The 22,482-nt window shown below is 38.7% G+C and overlaps 1 protein-coding gene across 2 annotated transcripts in view; it reads left to right on the top strand.

The window, feature by feature from the left end:
* AHCYL1 (adenosylhomocysteinase like 1) overlaps positions 1–22,482 on the top strand; it is a 61,590-nt gene that overhangs the window by 22,344 nt on the left and 16,764 nt on the right. For both annotated transcript variants that reach the window (XM_056844622.1, XM_056844623.1), the window contains exons 2-5: positions 16,374–16,485; positions 20,868–21,011; positions 21,771–21,871; positions 22,318–22,420. In XM_056844622.1, the coding sequence (XP_056700600.1) occupies positions 16,374–16,485; positions 20,868–21,011; positions 21,771–21,871; positions 22,318–22,420 (460 nt within the window). The remainder of the gene's footprint in view (positions 1–16,373; positions 16,486–20,867; positions 21,012–21,770; positions 21,872–22,317; positions 22,421–22,482) is intronic.

Here is a 22,482-nt window from a genome sequence, read left to right as displayed (position 1 = left end):
CTAGGTACTCTGAGGGGGCTTTTTTAAGCCCCTCGGAGTCCTGGACGCCGGTCCTGCGAGGGCACTAGGGAAGGACATCGCCAAAACGCAACTCTGGCCTCAAGCTCTACCCTCCACCACCTTATTACCAGCATAAGGACTACATAAAGAAAAGAACCTCACCTCTTGACACCCAAGTGAGTACAAAGAACTCTGCGTCTACTTACTGGAATATTTGAACAGACGGGGGGCTGATAAGAACATTTCTGAGACCCCCATTCCTCCTTAATTCGAACTGAAAAAGTTTGATCTGAGTTAGTCATCGGGATTAGCGACAGGACCTTTATCAAATTGATCAGCCTAAACCATAACAAAGAGTCGGAAGGATACCTTTTAGATTGACAAGAACTATCACCAATGAGAAGGTCCGAGGGAAGGGGAGGGTGATCTTTCTTCCTGATTTTCCGGCGAAAAGAATTTCCTGCCACTTTTGTAGTAAGGGAGCGCCTGGAACGGAAGACTTTCTATAACACCCTCTCTATCATCGGAACTAAAACAACAGGAAGTAGCTGTGGGACTGAATATGCGTCGCACTCGAGTTACTTTGAAATCATTCCTGAAGGAATAACCATCGAGAAGAGGCGGTAGAAGGTCCGCAGCACTTGCAACTTCCGGTATACTTCCTGATTAACCCGATCTAGAGCGACTGAAAAAACTCACTGGTATTTTAAAACTTTAAAATGCAATTTTAAAGCCAATTTCGACTCTTTTCAACCCGAAAAAATTATTAGGCTGATGTTTGAATTATCATCTTTTAATCAGCACCTTAAAGGCCCTGTCTGTGGACATGTATTTTACCAGCTTTTTTTGAATGTAAATGTCTCGACCCCGCTCTGGCTCACTACACAGCCCTGCCTATACTAAACTAAGGGACTCTTTACAAACCTCGACCATGGAAAAAAAGTTACAGGATATGCTAACTAAACAAACTGAGGCAACAAATAAACAGTTTGAACAGATGTCTACACACATGGCACAGTTGACTTCTATGATGACAAATCTTGGTCAAGCATCCCAAGCTATTAATCAGAAGTTGGATGTGGTCACTGGAGACTTGAAAGAAGTAAAAACTCAAATGACTGTTATGAAGACAGATATGCAAGCGATGGATGTATCAATTAAGAAAGTGATGGATGAGCACAAGGACACAAAGAAAAAATTAACAAGCCAAGAAAAACAGATTGAAACAATACAAACTGATCAGATGGCAGCAAAAAATCAAATGGCAATGATGGAGATGAGAGTGAGAGAGACCAATCTTCGTATACGCAACTTTCCAGATATGATGGGAGACAATAAAGAAACTGCAATACCAAACTTGGCCTACTTATTTCAGATAGATGAACAAGAATTAAAACAAGCCATTAATAGAATATATAGGATACCATTACCTGCCAGAATGAGAAGATCTAAGCCAAGAGATTTGATGATAGTGTTTTATGACACCAGAGTTAAAGATAAGATTATGAAGATTCATTATGAAAATCCAGTGTCAGCAGGAGATTCCTCTCTTATACTACTGAAGGATATTCCAAGGCATCTACTCTCACAGAGGAATAACTACAAAGACTTTGTGTCTACACTGAAAGCTAATGGTATCAAATACCGTTGGATTATGCCACAAGGTTTGGCTTTCACCTACAAGGAAGTGAAAACGACAATTCTATCTCAAGCAGATGTGGGGAAATTTCTGAGAAAATATAAGATGGACCTTAAAGAATTACCTGGAGAGAAGGAGGAAGAAGAAGAGGAAGAAGAAGAGGTACAGGGTGCAGAAGGAGGTACCAAATTATAGACTTTTTATTCTGCTAAAAAATACTACATTATGGCAAAAGCAATTTCTTGGAATGTAAATGGACTGAATGAGAAAACTAAAAGGGCTAGAATCTTCAAATATCTACAGAAATATAAATACTCCCTAATTTGTCTACAAGAGACCCATATAGCTTCAAAGCATAAAAAATACTTGGAGAAACAGGTGCTTGGACAAGCATTTATTGCTTCAGCCAAAACTAAAACAAAGGGAGTGGTAATCTATGCCCACCCCAATCTTTGTCCAGAATTAGTATATAAAGATAATGAAGGAAGAATTGTAATTATCAGAACTAAAATACTGGGACAAAGGACAATAGTGGTTGGAATTTATGCACCCAATGAAGGGAAAAAACCCTTCTACGAAAAATTACACGATTTGATAGCCCAGCACGCAAAAGACCAAATTTTATTGATGGGCGACTTCAATGGAATTATTCTCCCATCTCTGGACAAAAAATCAAAAGCAAAAGACATCAGTGATGGATGCTTGCCTAAAACTTTCTTTACCTTGGCTTCAGAATTAGAATTACAAGACATTTGGAGAACAATGAATACAACAGCTAAAGAATACACCTTTTATTCAGCAAGACATGATTCACACTCCAGAATCGATATGATATGGGCCAGTAAATCAATCTTCACGCAACTACGTAAAATTCATATCTTACCTAGAACTTTTTCTGATCATAATCCTGTTACTTTTGATTGGAACAATAAACAAGCATTTAGATGGCGAATGAATGATAAACTTTTAAAAGACAATAAGATACAAAAGGAATTACAGGTTTTAATGAAAGACTTTTTTGAAATTAACCTTAATGGGGAAACTTCTTTGAATACAGTTTGGGATGCATTCAAAGCTGTTCTGAGAGGTTTTATGATACAGAAACATTCGGCCTGGAAGAAGACTCAATTGCAATTTACAAACAATATACTTTGGAATTTACAAAATTTGGAGCAGAAATTGGTAACGGTAACACAGGAAGAGGAGAAAAGAGAAATTCAAATAAAGATTTCTGCATCTAAACACCAATTAAATTTGGTAATAATGGAGGAAATGAATAAAAATCTGAAACTTGCTAAACAAAAGTATTTTGAATATGCAAATAAACCAGGAAAATTTTTAGCAACACAACTGAAGGACTCATTTCAAAAGAAGATTATAACAAAAATCCAAACTGTTAAAGGACCAGTTTATTCAACTTCAGAAATTCAGAAAGAATTTGTTTCATTCTACTCTAAGTTATATCAGAAAGAAAATACTCCAAAACAGAAAATAGATAAATTTCTAAACTCAATACAGATGAAAGCTTTGTCAATGACCCAGAGAGAATGTATTGAAGCTCCAGTAACAAGGGAAGAAATACAAGAAGCAATACTGAGACAGAAGACGGATAAAACACCTGGACCAGATGGAATTACTACACTATTTTATAGAACATTTAGTGACAATTTAGTTGGATTTTTTGGCTCACTTTACAATGCAATTTTGGACGAGGGAACATCCCCGGAGACTTGGTCACATGCATTTATATCATTGATACCTAAAGAAGGAAGAGATCCAGAAAAAACATCCAATTATAGACCTATATCGCTGCTAAATGTGGACTACAAAATTTTTGCTTCGGTTTTGGCATGTAGGATAAAACAATTTATTAAGGATCTTATACACGAGGACCAAGCAGGTTTTATACCAGGAAGGCAAATAAAAGACAATGTAAGAATTTTACTAGACTCACTGGAATATTATGACCAGAATATTCAACAAACTGCGGCTTTTGTATTTTTGGATGCAGAAAAAGCCTTTGATATGGTCTCTTGGAACTTTTTGAAACGGATTTTGGATAAATTGAATTTTGGAGATCGTTTTCAGAAAGGTATATCGGCTATCTATACCTCCCAACAAGCTAAAATTTTGGTTAATGAATCAATGTCAGATAATTGCCAAATCACGAAAGGGACTAGACAGGGATGTCCCTTGTCTCCACTTTTATTTTTGTTGGTGTTGGAACCGCTATGTGTGAAACTAAGAAGTATGGAGGACATCCGCGGGTTAAGAATTAAAAAACATGAATTTAAGTTGAGAGCATTCGCGGATGACCTACTGCTAATTTTGGAAAATCCAACACAGTCAATGAATATACTTCAGGAGACTTTGGACGATTTTGGAAAAGTATCAGGCTTTAAAGTGAATCAAGAAAAAACAAAGATAATATTTAAAAATTTATCGGAAACACAGCAACAGGAATTTATATCTTATACTGGCTGGGAGAAAGCTAACAAAGTTAAATACCTGGGAATTTGGATTACTGCAAAGAATAAAGATCTGATAACCAACAATTACCTCAAGTTATGGGGTAAGATTAAAACTGATATGATTATATGGTCAAACAAAAAATTGTCACTAATGGGACGTATTTCAACGATCCAAATGAATGTCTTACCGAGGATGCTCTTCTTATTCCAAAATTTACCAATTATATCACAAACTAAATATTTTGAAACTTGGAGGAAAGACATTTCAAACTTCATCTGGCAAGGGAAAAAACCAAGGACTGCCTATAAATACTTGGTGGATCTAAAAACTAGAGGAGGTTTAGCACTGCCTAATTTTCAACTCTATGCTGAAGCGGCAGCTTTAGTATGGCTAAAAGACTGGATGAACTTGTCAAATATACGTTTGTTAGACTTGGAAGGTTATAATAACTTAAGTGGATGGCATGGTTATTTGTGGTATGATAAAATTAAATTACAAGCAACATTTCGTAATCATATAATCAGGTCCTCTTTACTTCGTATCTGGATGAGATATAAACATATTTTGGAACCAGAAACACCGATGTGGATATCACCTCAAGAAATGCTAACTTTGCGCCCACTTAGACCAGACAAATTTATTACTTATCAAGATCTAATTAACTGGGAAGGAAAGAAATGCTCACTAAAAGACTTTCAACTTCTTAAGGATGATTTACAATGGCTCCAATACTACCAAATCAAATCAGTTTTTATACAAGATGCAAAAAAAGGTTTCTCTAAAGCAAAATCTCCTTTTCAAAGGATTTTACTAGATAATAATACAAAACTGATTTCTAAAATGTATAATCTCCTTTTAACAATATATTGTGAGCAGGATACGATTAAACCAACTATGATCGATTGGGCTCAAAATCTGGGACATGATATTGTTTTAAATAAATGGGAAAGATTATGGTCCAAAGATCTAAAAGGAATAAAAGCACAGTCAGTGCGAGAAAACATTTATAAAATGATGTATAGATGGTATTTAACACCCAAGAAAATTGCAAAGATTTATAAAACGATGTCCCCTACTTGTTGGAAATGTAACAAAGAAATTGGTTCCTTTTATCACATGTGGTGGACCTGTGACAAAGCTAAAGACTTCTGGGACATGATCTATAATGAATTGAGATTAATACTACAAAAGAATATACCCAAAACACCAGAAATGATGCTACTGAGTATGATTCCAGACGACTTAGCAATACAAAGAACTTTTTTGATTTATGCCACAACAGCTGCGAGACTGCTTTATGCAGCGAAATGGAAAGGGCTAGAAACTCCTGAGAAAAAAGACTGGATTGTTAAAATGTTTGAAGTTGCAGAAATGGCAAAACTCACAGCTATTCTAAATGAAGAAAATGACGTTCGGTTTTTGGGGGAATGGGGGGCGTGGATGCATTATTGTGAATATGAGTTAAAAATGGGAAGAATGGAAGAATATTTTCTAATCTGATCCAGAGGATTATTTCTGATCTTTTTTATAATGATTAAGTATAAGTATATTTACTAACAGACTATGATTTTTTTTTCTATATATGGTATTGATAGTTTATTAAGATTAGATTACCTACGACGGGATGAACTTTTTATTAAGAGGCAGATAGAGGTGAAGGGGAAGTCAAAAATTTTTTTCCATTTTTCTTTTTTCTTTTTTTTTATTATAAGATATGGAACTATAACAACTCTAAGTTAGAATTGAAATTTGATATTGTTATAGATGTTGTTCAATGTAATGGAAAACTTCTAGTATAAAACCTAATAAAATTTATATAAAAAAAATAGATAAAAAGTTGAGATGTTGGCATTCAGTATAGATCCTTTTTGAGCCTGTGGTCACCTTTGGAATTCTGACACCGAGTGGTGAGTACAACCACAAAATGGCTGCTGCAGGAGGAGGAGCCAACCACAAAATATCCAGGATTGAGGTCATGCATAATCAAGGGTGAATTGGCCATTTAATTACAGGATAATTCCCTGATGGGCCAGTGCCCTAGAGGGCTGCTGGTGGCCAGGAGCAAACATAACCAAGTGCTAGAAACCCTGCAAGAGCCTCAGAGGCCCCTTGGTTCAGACCGTTCATCGGTAGTGATAAGTGATGTCAGTTTACCAGTTGTCTTTTCCTACACTGCTGCCAGTTTTGAGGCAATGGGTGAGCTAATACCCACTGTTTGCCCCACTCAGCTGAGTGACTCTTGCAGCACTAACTTGTAGCACCACAAAGGCCACTCAGCTTGGCTTGCTCCAGGGCCACTTTTACTTCCCAGTCTGTTCCTAGCTCTAAAAGTAACTCTTCAGTACTTAAGGCAGAAGCTGTATTTGACCAGGATGCCAACATGTTGTTTAAAATATCTCCTTATCTTCAGTCATACAGTGAAGATCCTTGTTTTGGCAGCAGCTGCTACCCCAGCACAACTTTTTAAAAATCTGTGCAGCCAAACCAAAGTCCTACTAGGCAAAAGCCCAACCTGGCCTTGCTCATGTTCTAAAAACACTTGGGTGCTGTGGAGCCTATGGGTTGGAAACCTCTGGTATAGGACTTTGGCACAATGCCATTTCCTTTTAAAGACATTCCCATCAGATGTCTGAAAGTTAAAATCATTCCAATACACTTTGCAAGCTTCAAAGACCAACATGAGGGTACTCATATTCAAATTACAGGTAGGATGGGCTGTTAAGTATGATGATGCATATCTGGTCTTTCAGTTGCTGAATTTATTTAAAATCATATACAAATTTAAATAATTCTAAATCCATATCCATAATCATGTTGATTCTTCAGAGTAAACAGGATTAAAAACTAGGATTATGCAAATGAGTTCTAACTTTCTGATGCTGCTTTTCAAGCCATGATATTACTTTGAGTGAACTTTGGGATAGGTTGAGAAACTTTCTGCAGCTGCTCAGTGATATGGAGTGAAGTTTGAATGTGGAAACTCTAAGTGGCAAAGAACCATTCAACACAAGACAGGCAAGAGAAGTCTGCCGTGACTGCAGGCTTCATGTAATGCCATCTCAACAAAGCTGTTATAAGCCCACTAAGTGCTTTTCACACAAGACCAGAATACAGTGATAGATTTTATTTATTTTTAATTTATTCCTTATATTTATAGCCCACTCTTATTCCCAGCAAGCGAGGCTCAGAGCGGGTTACAACAATATGATTATAAAACATTGATTAAAACATACCTTAAAATTTCATTTAAACTCTATGCATATAATAATAAAACAAGATAGCATTCAGTAATCCATAATAATCCTAAAGAGTTGACACTAGAAAAACCTGGCCAGGCAGTGAGCCCCCACATAAACGATGACGACAGTGGAAGGTAACTTGCAGCTCTCCTGTTAGAAGCCTGGCGGAACAGTTCCGTTTTACAGGCCCTGCAGAACTCATTTAGGTCCTGCAGGGCCCTGATGTTGCTAGGGAGACTGTTCCACCAGGCCGGGGCCAGAGACAAAAAAGCCCTGGCCCTCGTCAAGGACAGCGGCACACTCCTCAGGCCAGGGATCACCAGTAAATTGTTGTTCATAGAGGCTGTCTGGTAGGCATACCAGGAGAGGTGGTCCCATAGGTACGAAGGTCCCAGACCATGTAAGGCTTTAAAGGACAAAACCAGTACCTTGAACATGATCTGATACTCCAGCTGGAGCCAGTGCAGTTGTTTCAGCACTGAAGTTATATGTTCTTGCAGCGAAGCCCCTTTAAGGAGCCTCGCTGCGGCACCCTGCACCAGCTGGAGCCTCCTGATCAGTCCCAATGGCAGCCCTACATAGAGCGAGTTACAGTAGTCTAGCCTAGAGGTGACTGTCGCATGGATCACCATGGCTAGATCGGGGTGGGAGAGGATGTCAGTGAGCAGGCAAGAAGGGAGATTAACCCCAGTTTCAGTGCTCTCTACCATATGAAATATAGAACAGTGTAATTGCCCCATGAGAGTGGAATTGAGGAATGGCGTGGGCAGATGAAAATGCGCTTCTTCTCACAAAGCCACAAGATGCCATTGTGTCATTGAGCTTCAGTGGACTTGAAGAAAAAAGTGAACTGGATCGCAGGGGCAGTCATATCTATCCTCGTGTGATGGGATGAGATTCTGTATCACTGTGCATAGAGTTCAGCTGAGGCCTCAAATATGGTGACAGGTTTTAGTTTTTAACATCATCCTTCTTCCCCATTTTGGGTGGCTTTTGTCACATTTCAGAATTAGAATCTTTGAGTCCTGATTTTATATGGATAAAATCTTTCATTGTTCAAATGCTGAATTCACTCCCACTCATAGTATATTTTTCCTCTTGAGTATTTTTCAGGTAAGCCTTTCCCTTCATTAAAGCCACTGCAGTTTTATTCTCCTACTTCCTTAGATTTAAGCATCTTTATTTTTTCCCCCAGCAAATAGTTGCTATTTGCTGGTTTTTATAGATTTTTATTCTCCTTCAAGATCTAGTTTATTCTCGTCTCTTTATTTTGAGCAAAGGAGTTGATCTCTCCAGTTTCTTGATAAGAACAATATGTACAGAACAAATAAGTCATAGAAGCTACATGCAGAGTTCAGATGTTTCATTTGTTCTGTGAAAGCAATTTAATGAGTTGAAATTAGTTCAGTAATCTCAAATATGAAAAAAAAAACAATTCTATGTTGAGTAGTGATTTACCTCCTACACAGTTTTCTCCAGGCTGCTTTTGAGAGGCTTTGAGGGCCTGCTTGGAGGTTTTATTTTTTGTCTCTCACCCCATTCCCTTATTTCCAAGAACAGATGGGTAGTAGAATTTCTCTGGTCCATCACAATCTCATCCTTCTCTTTGTGTCAGTGTCCCAGTTTGAGTGTAGGTACCTAGTAATTGGGACAGAGTAGATATTCTGCTAGTGTAGGGCCCACCTCCCTGCCTAAACTTTTTAAAGTTTTAAATTAAACTTTTTAGTTCAACTATTGAGGGTAGTATTGGATTTGCTGTTTGGACTTACAGGTTTATTGTGCTAGAAGACTTCATCTGTCCTGGCACACTCATTCATCCATTGTGGTTTGGGATTTCATAGCTGTCATAGCAACTATGGGGCCGTGCTCTAGATCCTAAACTTAAAGCATCTGATATGAGGATATGGGTTGATCAGTAGTCTGGTGTTTAGAGAATTGTCATGGTCACTACTTGGCAAAACCTAAGACTACATGTTTTGTCCCAGGAAGGCTGTAACTCAGTGCAGTTTATCTCTCAGGGCAGACTTCAGTGAGCAATAAACCTTGGATTAAATAGGTTGGTTACAACAGTTGTCAGAAGAATGCTCATGAAGCTTCCTGTACTGAGTCAGACCATCAATCTGTCAAGGACAGTATTATTTATTCTGGCAGTGGCTCACCAGGATTGCAGACGGAGGTCTTTCCCATCACTTACTGCCTGATCGTTTTAACTGGAAATGCCAGGGAGTGAATCTGGGACCTTCTTGCATGCTCTACTACTGAACCATGGCCCAACCCCTGTCATTACATAGGCTGTTCAGATGCTTATTAATGGCAAAGATCAGCCTCCCTTCCAAAACCGACAAAATGTGTCCCATAATGTTTATGCATTAGTTCGTCTCCAATTAAAATTGCCATAGCAAAATGTGGCATTCTGTTTGTAGCATTTTGCCCTACATTATTGATGAATTCTTCCTTTGTTTTCTAGAATGAGACCTAAAAAAAACCAACTGGTTAATTATTTAATGTCAGTATAAATAGCCTCAGGAATGGGCCTCCAGAACACTGAGAACCTGAGATTGAAACCAGTAGTAAGTATGCTGTTTTCTGTGGAACAATGTAAACTTGGAGACATTAAGATTTTGTCTGTATTTGTAGGTTTCCATCTCAGTCATTTTAGGAGATATCAGTCAAAATCTGGGATGGTATGTTTGATAATATGGTTTAACTCTTAAATCTTGTTTCTTTTGAGATTCAAGGATTAAAGCTATAAGCAAGAACTACAGACTGTTTTCCATACTTTGTATTGGAGTATTGAGATTAAAAAAATATTTTCTTTCCTGCTAAACATTGTGCTCCACCTAGTTGAGAAAGCTACTTCCAGCTGTGAAACAAAGTTGAGTTCCAACAAAAAGATGACATTGTAAAGATTGCTTTTGGCTTTGGAAATACAGTGTGTTGATCTACAGTGAAAAAGAAGCAGCTTTCTGGGTGAAGCCAAATCAGCAGGCCCTGAATGTGGCAAGCTGACTAGGCTGTTCCAAAAACAAGTGCATGGAGGTCTACATTCCACAGCACTGTGCACAGGAGACACTTTGCAGCAGGCAGTATTTGTGTCTGAGAGATTTTCGAGAGGATTTTCCTTCCAGTGCCAGTTTGAGATTCTAGCCCTTGAACAAGGAGATGGTATTATGTGGACGTCAGTGCTGAGATTGCAGGTGCATCCTACGTTTTATTTTTCCAGGACTGTATTGCAGCCCCATCAAACACCTTTTTGATTGCTCACTAAGTTTGCAATTGATTTAATGCTGGAGTAAATCATTTCATTAGTAAGCTGCTTGCAATGTTTGATAATATTTTTAGACAGAACAGATTTCACTAAGCTGCACAGTTCAGATGAGCTCCTTTAAAGCTGGTGCAGGGATTATGGTGTTAATTCAGCAGTTGATTTCATTAGCAAGCAGTTTCCTAGATCCAAATTGTCCTTTGTAGAGTTTAAATGCCCGTTTCAGGTACAACTTGGTATGCTTCTTGTATTCTGGGCAAATGCTGTTGGACAAGATGGAGCACTGGCCACTGTACAGCAAGAGAATCTTATCTCTAAATGAAAAAAGGCCTTTCTTGGGGGAAATGGGAATCTTCTGTTAATCTGGACTTCTGGGGAAAGGTATGCTTAAGGTTACTATGCTTGAATATAATGCAAAAATAACTGAAATTCACAAATTGTGTGAATTTGTATCCATGAATTTGTGGCCATTGACTGCATTTCAATGCCAGTATGATAGGCTGTAGCCTGGATTATTGGTCTATCATTGTATGATATGCTACAACTTTTTCTACATAGGCATGTCATGTGGTGGTCACCCTGAATTAATTTTTTGTCTGATGTTAAATTTACTGTGATTGTCTGGTTTCTGTGTTTATAATTGTGTTTGATTGTGGTTAAGACAAATCGAAGGCTTGGACAGTCTAAGCTTTCTCTGCAGGACTTCTACATATGCCAAATGTTTGTTCCCTGAAGCTTCAAGTCAGCAATGAAATAATAACCCCCCCCCCCATTTTAAACCTCTTCTGTGTACATTCTCAGTGTTTGGAGCTTCTCTGCTTTGTTTCAGGGGACACATCTGAGCTATTCCAGAATGTACAAACATTTCTATAGCTGAAGGTTTCCTCTTATCCACCAACTGAAAACTTGATTTGGAGCAAATGTCAAACATTCCCTTGTATTCAAATATCAACTTTTAGGTGGTTTCATGTTGTTATTGTCTGTCTAAGATGAAATGGTGTAAGTGAACTCTCTCTCTTTAACAAGTTCAATAAGTTCTCATTACGTAGTCAAAGTCATTTATGGTGCAGCGATTATGGTGTTAATTCAGCAGTTGATTTCATTAGCAAGCAGTTTCCTAGATCGAAATTGTCCTTTGAATAATTCAAAGTATTTTGCGTATATTCCAAGTAATCCTTACCATCCTGTAAAATAAGTTAGTGTTTTCCCCATTGCACTTGCTCAAGAATTAAGCTGAACAATAGTGCCTTACCTCAAGCCACATAGCTACTTCATGGCTGAAGAGTCTTAAACTGGAAAGTCTCTGGCTTCTGCTTGCTGTCCCTACTGTACATCTGCTGCAAAGAACACCAGTCTGGGGTAGTCATTTGCTTAACAGTGATTTGATGGTGATTGATATTTCCAAGTTTTTTGTGTTTGTGGTTTTAGTCCACTTAAAGCTTTTCTATAGTTTGGCATTAACATATCAACTAAAATATCCCTGCTCGTTGGTACTAGCAATGTCTGAATAATGTAATACAAAGACATGACACAGGTGATCCTGAGGGGAGCATCTTTGGATAAAAAGGTGGCTCTGGAAGATAACGGCCTGACCACAAACTTGTTTTATTGGAGGGCTACCCTGAGGAGGACCAAGCTACTTCCCTGGCCTCAGGGTAGATTGTCAGCATGTCCCATAGGCACGCTATCACAGCCTCCATCCCATACCAAAGATGACTGCAAAGGGGTAACCATTTTAGCGTCTTACTGCAAAATAAAACTCCAGTGGCACCTTCAATATGAGCTTTCATGAGACAGCTGACTTCCTCAGGTATCTGATATCAGATACCTGAGGAAGTGGGGTGTGACTCATGAAAGCTCATGTTGAATTGTTGTTAGCCTTTAAGATGCCACTGGACTTCTGTTGTGTTTAGACATACCAAAGGACTACTTTCCATTCTTGGCCCATTGAGAACAAAGTTCATTGGGGTAGGGGGATGAGGAGGTAGGGTGCCTATTATTTTGTTCAAGGCTATTTTAAATCTGTGGTTTAAATAACAATTAAGATCACTAAAGAAGACTTCTTAGATTATTTAAATCCATTGTATCATGTAATTCATACTAATTGGTTTGTAAAACAATTAAAAACATACTGGTTTGCAACTAAATAAAACCCTTTATGCAATTTAGCAGCATAATCCAAACGCTTTGGATATATACTACACATGCCTTTTGCACTAAATAATTATCTGCTTACAGACAAGGTGGGTGATTATGGAATTATTGGGTTTCAGTTTGGCACTAGCTGTACATAAGCAAGGCACAACATTGATGAAATGCTCAAAGCCCTTTGAAGATGAGGCTAGTAGTTACTGGGCAATATAGTGTATTTCCATTAAATGGAAATTAAGGGCACAGTCTAGCATGTTTCAATATCAGACCTCTTTGTCTTATGGCTTATAATTGCTATGTAGTTGACACTCATTCATAATGTGCCACAATAGCATATGATCTGTTGATTCATGCCTTTAAAGTTTGACGTTAGGCTTTTGCTCAACGTGTTCAATAGACATTCACTTTTATACATTCACTTTTAAAAGGTTATGTGTAGACATGCTGGTCTGTATTAAAGATAAGCTTCATTTTAAGCCATATTTTAAGACACTTATATTTTTTAATATATTTAAATAAAGGTGGGATCTAATTTTAAGATGTACTTTTGGTTGATTTTCATCAATCCTGTGAAAGAGCAGCCGTGTAGGGCGCAGTGTGGCTCAGTGGTAGAGTATCTGCTTGGTATGTAGAAAGTCCCAGGTTCAATCCCTGGCATCTCCAGCTAAAAGGATCAGGTGATGAGAAAGTAGATGATGTGAAAGAGCTCTACCTGAGACCCCGGAGAGCTGCTGAGTAGACAATACTGACCTTTCTATCTTTCTTAAAAATATGGCTGACAGCCAAACATATACAGAAACATATACAAAAAAATGATTTCCAACAGCCCAAACAAATAAAAATACAATAAGACAAGACTGATCTTACAACAGTGTTGGCCTTGATGGACCAATAGTCTGATACAGCTTCATGAGCAAAGTGGATTCTATTGGACTTGGACATTAAGAGATTTCTTGGATTCATTATTGCTATAATCTGTATTTTAAAAAAACTAGTGGTTTGTTTATTATTAATTAACTGCTTTTGTTCTTTTATACCACTTGAGAATTTATTGGATCTGTTCAGCTAAAGGCTGTGCCCTCCCTCAGCGCAAGGAACCTTTCTCTGCTGCAGCAGGCTCTTATGCCAGCAGAAGACCCTCTTGCATCGGGGGAGGCTTCCTGTGCTCAAGGAAAGCACCACTGTTAGCGGAAGGGATTCATGGGTGTCAACTTGTGGTCATGAGGGAACACATAAATAACAGTCCATGACGAAGTTTAATGTTTGATCAAGATGCAAGTCTCTTTGGGAGTTTTTCAGCTAAAGGTTTGACTTGTTAAATGTCACTGATAATATCTGAATGCAGTACAGAGTCCCTGTTAATTCTCCTGCTAAGTATAATAAATTGGTATTTAAGATGAATAATGCTTTTGAACCCAGTTCGTGCTGGTTGGTCTTATCTGTAGAAGTTACATAAATCTATTCTAGGCATTTATTAAACAAGGGTTAGTCTGACGAAGCAAAGAGCATTACAGTGAAAGTGCAAATAGATTAATAAAGAACTTCATCCCAAGGAACAGCTTATTACATCTTACTCAGAACTATATTGCCTAAAGACATAGAGAACATGTGTTTCTCTTATAGAATTCAAGAACATTTGACACAGTTCACAGTGGGTAGCCGTGTTAGTCTGTCTGCAGTAGTAGGAAAGAGCAAGAGTCCAGTAGCACCTTAAAGACTAACAAAAATATTTTCTGGCAGGGTATGAGCTTTCGTGAGCCACAGCTCACTTCTTCAGAAAGCTCATATCCTGCCAGAAAATATTTTTGTTAGTCTGTAAGGTGCTACTGGACTCTTGCTCTTTTCTACTACATTTGACACAGTTGATAGGATTGCTTTGATAAAACTTCATTTATTTATCTTCCAAGGCCAAGATAAAATCATGAGGTTGGCGATTTGATCAGAAAGCCTATATGTGGATAGATTTCCCTCCATTTTTTGTTAGGACACAAATAAATGATAATACTAACAATATATTGTTCATGTCTTTTATCCTTGAGTCTATAAAAATAGGTTCACAAAAAGATTTTGTGCTGTTATTTCCTTAGTACATTTTTATGCTGCCCTTCCCACTAGGAGCTCGGGGTAGCATACATGATTCTCTCCTTCGAGCCTGATTTTCCCAGTTCCCAGACTGTCCACTATGCCACACCATGGCAAAGGTTGTTACTTCAGAAAGCATAATCAAAGGCTTAATGTTTATGTAAGTGTAAATATAACAGGCAGGCAACCTTTCCTCCTTTTTAAATCTCGGGTTCTGTCTTCCAGCTCTAATTCTCAGAAGTACCCTTGCTATTGTGTTGCTTGCATGGCCTTGCAAGCAGCACATGGGATTTGTTAGCTGAAATTGTCAACTATTTTTTCCCCCTTTTGTTGTTGAGCTGCTTACTTCTGGAAAGAAGATGTTCCCTGGTGAATTTTTGGGTTGTTTTTTTTAAGCCTTGGAAGTATTTTGGGAAGTATGAACAGCTTCAGATTACCATCTCACCTCTGCCATCCATATCTGTCTGGTACTGCATGGCCTACATATAACTGAAGGAAACAATGGCAGGTGATGCGGACCGCACAGCAGTCTTGCATTAAGAACAGTTATACCCTGGGGGAGTGAATGCAGGCCCTTTCCTGGGTCAGTTCCCATGTTTTCAACTGTGAGCTATAGTAACTAACTGGATGCCATTTGATGTCCTAATCAGGTAGTTCTATCACAGTCCAAAGAAATTCATCTAGCAATATTTATGTAGAATATACCGGTTTGTCAGTTTAATTGTGAAACTGGAACAATTATATAGTATGCACAAACAGTGGCTTTGACTAATGGTGGTTGTGAGCTTGTACCAAGGTTGAACATTGTTGATGAAACTTGAACACATTAGAAAAAATGGTTTGACAGAGGTTTGTCCCAACAATTAAGGAATATTTGGTTTACATTCTACAACTCTTTCTCCAACTAGTAAACTTTTCTAATTGAATAGTATTTGATGTTTAATACTTTTTTTATGTAATGTGTGATTTTCCATTATTGTATTTTGTTGCAAATTATGATGTTAAACAGTTTCTTAACTGAGAAAATGTAACATTAAATTGGAATATAAACACATCTCCCAAGTGTGGCATTTGTTCTTGTAAGGTGCAGTTCACTGTTGTGGAGGTAATAGGCTAGCTCTTGTAATGCCGTTATTCTCATTACTGAGCCAGCATGCATGACTGATTTGCTTTAGTAGCAATATCATTATTACCATATGACTTGCTTTGCAGAATGCATTTCATATTTTTGTCTGATATAATGCTATTAGCTATTCTTTGGAGCTCCTTCTCAAGGGGTGATATGTTGATATTTTATAAGGAGGAGAAATGAATTTGTGTTGCTTTCAAATGCACCTGGTAACAGTAGTGAGTAGAAAGGAATCCACCTTTGCACAGAGGGACAAGCATAAAGCAGCAAGCCCTGCTGTGGGGTCTGATTTTTAGCAAGCGTAATCCTAACCTGTAAAGTTCATGTTGTGATATCTCTGGAAAAAACAGCCTGTTGATAAATGGTAAAAATTGTCTGTTTATGCTTATTTGTTAGCAAATCCAGTTTGCAGATGATATGCAAGAATTCACCAAGTTCCCAACCAAGACTGGTCGCAGGTCCCTATCTCGTTCCATTTCACAGTCTTCCACTGACAGCTATAGCTCTGGTAGGTGTCTGCCTCTCTTTGACTGTATTTCCCATTTGGTTTGTACCATTATGAGCATTAATCTGTTCCACTTTTCAGCAGTGTCGTAGCATCAGTAGTTTTTATTGGACTGGATTGGGTTGCTCATATTGCTTGATATGATGAAAGGCAGTGACTGGCTTGTTAACAGCCTATCTATCAAGGTGGGGAAAGTCTGTGTATTTCAGAGTCTGATCCGGAGATGGTATACTCTGTGCAATTGGTATTAATTGGGCTTTTCCTACTTCTAAAGTTAATTCTTTCTATCTTGGATTCAACCTAATAGACACCACCAATACAAACGGCTCTGCAGGCATACATTGCCTCCGCTACAAAGGTCAATCATAATTTGCTTTTCTGTTTTAAAATACATTAGATTGGCTTTTTATACTTGTGGGCTTTTTATACTTGTGGGCAACAATAGTTCGTTTTTTCTCTGAGTCAGTGGTACTTCCTTCACTGCTTGTAGAGAGCCATATTCAAAAGTACCATCAGTGAAAAGAGCCGCATGCCCTGTGTGCCATCCTGTCAAACACCCACTCTAAATAATATTATAACTATTACTACTAAATATATAAGGATAATCTTTTACCAAAGTACCTTTGAGCATGAAGGGTTGTATCCCCCAGCCCTGCTGAACCTCAGCCAGCCCTTGTGTACCTGGAACGAAGGGAAGAGAACAAGAAAACGGAGATGGAAGTAAAGGGCAGTCAGAGTTCTTCTCACTGGAGGAGCCTGGCTGAGTCAGGCCATGAGACCCTGGAGAGCCACTGCCAGTCTGAGTAGACAGTACTGACTTTGATGGGTCTGATTCAGTATAAAGCAGCTTCATGTGTTCATGTGAGAGTTTCCATGGGAAGCTCCAAGCCAGTGCTGCAAGAAGGATCCTGTAGTGGGAAGCCTGTGTAACCTTCATTTCCCTCACTGTTGCCTCACTCTCTGTCCCTGGCACAAGGCTCACAGCTCAGATGAAGGTGAAAGGGCTAGAGATAATCTGCCTCATGCCAGGGAGAGCATGAAGGCTGCAAGAAAGGTGAAAGGCTGCCTACTACAGAAGCCTGATGTGAGCCAGCCAGCAGCATTGTGAAGCCGCAAGAAACCTGTGATCCTCTACTTCCCTTTGACTTCTTGCTCTCTCCCTGGCATGAGGCCCCAGCTGCACAGGTGTGAGAGAGAAATTGCCAAAATGCCCAAAGGAGAGTATGTTGACCATGGAGAAATGGGAGAAAAACCATCACCACCCTACTGTGGGCAGTTGTTCTTTTCCTTGGTAGCTGCTGTGGTAGTGGTGGTTTATCCTCTCATCTATAACCATTAGTTGAGAAAGAGTTGCAAACTGCTGCAACTTAGTACATATTTGTTAATTTTTTAGATCTGAGAGGGAAAAAATAAAAGTTGAAAGTAGAGAACAAATTCTATAGTAAACAAAAGAAAGTATTTAGATAGAAATAACTCTCATATAGTAACAGTAGGTAGATCTACCAGTGTATTTGAATATTGTTAAACTTTGTAACATTGAAAATACTGAACTCTTTAATAATGTATTATCATTAAACGTATAATATATTGATAGTTGCCAAAACTATTTAAATTTAAACAAAAAAATCTTGAAAATACTATGTATTTCTATAGTATACATATAAATTAGCATTGTATATTCTAATAGCCAAGTCGGGCAGATCTGAGCATACTAGTTATAGTTTATTAAATATAGTCATTGACCAGCATTACAATAAAAAACAATCACAATAGAACACAATTAGTGAGCTGTTTCACATAACATCAGTGATCTCCGTGTTCTGGTAGCAATATAACAGAACTTTGCCACTGTGTGTGAGATGGTGGTACTCTTATCTTCAAGTGAAAAATTCGCCATTAAGACACTAGCATAATTAGAATGACTAGTACAGGAAACCTGGACAGCAGAGGCGAAATTAGGCGACTTCTGACATCCCTATAGAATTCACAGTTCAGTAAAATATGAGCAGTTGACTTGCTCATGTTGGCACTGCAGGGACATAGCCGTGCCTCCATGGGCCAGTGTTGGAATCTTCCACTATAACATAAACAACATATTAGGCAGCTAAAAAGATACTTTACCAAAAAACAACATCCAATAAATGGTTAACTATGAACAGTTTTACTGATGACTGCTATTGTATGCTCAGACATACAAAAAATACTCTGAAGAGTTGCAAATACAGATTGACAAGATACCCAAAAACAACTATTGTATAGTAGAAACCATAATCAAATACATTCCAATATCAGCTGGTTCAATAATCAAACCATCGATGTCCAATAGTGAACAGACGAAAGCAACATCACTAGAGTCACATGAAGAGATATGTAGTCCCAAGGCAGGGATGGGGTATCTAGATTATTCCGTTTCATGTGAAGATTTCATTAGCCTTTTTTTTTTTTGCTTTTATATGTTAGCTTTTCCCCATGTATGCTCTCATTTTGCATTCTTAGCAACATTATTCTAAGAAAAGACTGATGAAATCTTCACATGAAACGGAGAAGTACATGAAAAAGAGTATATTGGGGGGGACTCAAAATGATAACAGGAACACCTGTAGCTTTAAAAAAACAGAAGCCCTCAGTGTCATTTTCTAAGCAACCACCACATTCTAGGCTAAGTTTTTGTAAAATAAAATAAAAAAGGTGGTAGGGGAGCAGGGTCCTTTCCAGTGCTGTTCTGGCTTTTGAGGAAGAACTCATTGGGGCCAGGCCTGGCACTAACCACCAGGTGACTTGATACTACCTGACTGCAAGACTCACCTAGGCTGGTTGCTTGCTAATGTTCAATATCAGCCACTCTATGAAAGGCAGTGTAGTGTAGCGGTTAGAGCTTCACACTAGGAGAAATAATGTGGGGAGGCTTTCACTGAGTGGGCTGAATCTTTTAACTCTTTCCTCCCCAGATGAAAGGGGTTCAGTTTGATCCAACTTGTAATGGGAGCTGAGTCCCTCTATCTTCCACCAAATAATGCATCTAGCCAGTGAGTCCTCATTGTGCTCCCCTGGTTTTATGGTACCAGGTCAAGTTATTATAAGAAAGTAATCTTGCCTCTTCCTAGTAGTGTAGCAAAAGGTTCCCCTCGTCAATCCTCCTGTGTGTCACCAGAGGATTTTATGGCCTAATACCCATATGAATGGGTGTTTTCTTCAAGGCTGCTGGGGTCGTAAAAACAAGCTTGCATATTTTACAGGGAACCCCACATTCCCTTGTCATAATACTCCTTAGTCTTTTTCATACAGTATATTTGGAATGAGACAAACCTTGCCTTAAGAAGCATTCACTCATTCTACAAGCAAAAAATTAATGCGCCCCTAAATTTCACATTTCTTCCATCAGAAAAACTGGGAGGGAAGGGGGGTTCTTCAAATGTTTCCATTTTTTTTCTGGGCCTTTGCATCTCTGGGTGGCAGCCCATGCCAACTACAAGCCCGCCTTGCCCATTTTCTGGAAACATGGGTTGGGAACCACAGTGGGGAAGAGTGTTCAGCCACAGGTGGCATGTCAAAGGGCCAGATACGGCTCCAGAGCCACTGAGTGAATATTGCTGTTCTAAATCTACACAGACTAAGGATTTGAAGGAGAAACTAGTCATTTATTTTTAAGGACGCCACTGGGGAATTTCAGAGCCTAGCATAGCACTGCAATGCAGAGTAGTTAGTTGTCAGTGCTGACCTTTTGGTTAGAAGCACATGTCCCAGCTAAACACCTTTCTCCATCACAGCTGGAATGCTGTAACAGCCTTCCTCTTGTCCCTTCACAGCTGTTTTTGTTGGAAAAGTCACTTGATCTGTTCTGGCTTTAAACTTTACAAAAGTCGTCCTTCCTCCTCCTTGTATACAGATAGTATGAAAGACCCTTTTTATGTCCCGTATATTTTGCATACACAAAGTTATGGAACTTTCAGCACCATGCTGTTTGTTGGGAAAAAATAGTTCCTTGTGTAGTTACATGTGGCTTTACCATGGCAATAAAGCACCTTGAGGCCCTTGTAAGATTTCTTGATTTACTGGCTTGGTTAGTTTGAAAAGCAGTCTAATTTTTTTTAATAAATAAGATGTGCTTTGTCTGCCAGTAATCTTTCAAGGATGTTGATGTCATGCAATTTTTGAAACCCACATGGTGCCACCTTATGCCAGTGTATACAAGCCAAGAAGTGAAATACTTGAAACAGGAAGCAGATTGACCAGGACTTTTGCAGTGTTTAAGATGAATTGTCAGAGTAAAGTTAAAATAGCACAGATGGTAAAATGTCAGAACAGGATAAGACATCATGATTGTCTTGGTCCTCCTTCGTGTATATTCTGTTCTTACAAAGCATGTTTTCTTTTTGTTCTTGAAGCGGCATCCTACACAGACAGCTCTGATGATGAAGTTTCCCCTCGAGAAAAGCAGCAAACTAATTCCAAGGGCAGCAGCAATTTCTGTGTTAAAAATATCAAGCAGGCAGAGTTTGGGCGCCGAGAAATAGAAATAGCAGAGCAAGGTAAAGGATGGGTTGTTGGACTGACTTTCTTTGGTTTTTGAGAATTGTATTCAAAAGATCTATGGTACTGCAAGGGTGTTGGCAATCATTTTAGTAGCCTAGCTCTTTTGAAATGCCGGCAAATAATGTAGATTTTATTTTAAAGAAATACCTCAGGATGTTAGTGATGGTCTATATACCCAACCTTGCCACCAGTCAACAATGGTGATAACCATGTGAAGAGTTTAACCATTGGAATACTAGAGATAAATTAATAGGCTGTGACCCTTGAAGTGTGGAGCAGAGTTAGACCTTTGTGCTGTATAGTTTTTTGACAACATCCATCTTTTTCCAGCAGTGTCAATTTGTCCATTCGCCATCTAAGATGTTGTGCAGTGTCAATTTGGCCATGCTTGATGGTCTCTCCAAGGTTGTGGGTAGGACGTTTCTGGAACTGAAGCATGTAATTAGTAGAATAACAGTCAAACGATTACACCTTTCTAAGTCCAGTGAAATGAATGGGCTTAGAAATGTGACACTCTTCTTAGGATTGCTCTGTATTCTATGCAACCTAAGAAAAATATTCATATTTGCTTAATATGCTCAATTTGTCCATTTGCCATCTGAGATGGGGTACACCGCTGGTCTTTGCTTCTCTAGAGTGTTTGTTAGCTAGTACCTCTTCACATACGTATATTTCTTTGACTTGCCTAAATCTGGGGACACAAGTGGTTGTTTTGTTTTGAACTTCATTAAAAGCTCTTTATCTTGTTTTCATAGACATGTCTGCCCTGATTTCACTAAGAAAACGAGCTCAGGGGGAGAAGCCTTTAGCCGGAGCTAAAATTGTAGGATGTACTCACATTACAGCACAGACTGCGGTGAGTATCATTCTTCTGCAAGCTGTATGCAAGCTGGCTTTTCCTCATAACCGCTATCTGTGCAGGTCATCCATCCCTTCCAGCAGAGGGAGATAAGAGGAAGAGATGTATAAATACACAATAGTGATCTGACATAATCTGGTTACTGTACCATCTGTTTGTGTGTGTGTGTGCACGTGCGTCACTGCTCTGTAAAGAAGTTTGCATTCTGGCAACACCAGAATTTAAGCAGTGTGTGTGGGGATTGCATTTTCTTATGTCCTGCAGCTTTTACAGTTTGTTGCATTGGTTATTATATATAATCTGTCTTGAGTCTTTGGAGAAGTGTGGGTTAGACACTTAAATGAAGTAAATAACTTTATAGTTCTTGGCTTGTATGTGTCAAATCCCCAATCAACTATTACCCTTGCTCTTCAGGTTGATTGTGTATTTGCTATGTTCCTCAGGTATTGATTGAGTCACTATGTGCACTGGGAGCTCAGTGTCGTTGGTCTGCTTGCAATATTTATTCCACTCAGAATGAGGTGGCTGCTGCATTGGCTGAGGCTGGTGAGTAAAGAACAGTGGCAGGAGTCACAAATACATATGATTTTTATTTAATGCAATACTTA

This window comes from Euleptes europaea, chromosome 2 (genome assembly GCF_029931775.1).
Source record: "Euleptes europaea isolate rEulEur1 chromosome 2, rEulEur1.hap1, whole genome shotgun sequence".
Lineage (NCBI taxonomy): Eukaryota > Metazoa > Chordata > Lepidosauria > Squamata > Sphaerodactylidae > Euleptes > Euleptes europaea.
This window is presented reverse-complemented; position numbering and strand designations above follow the sequence as displayed.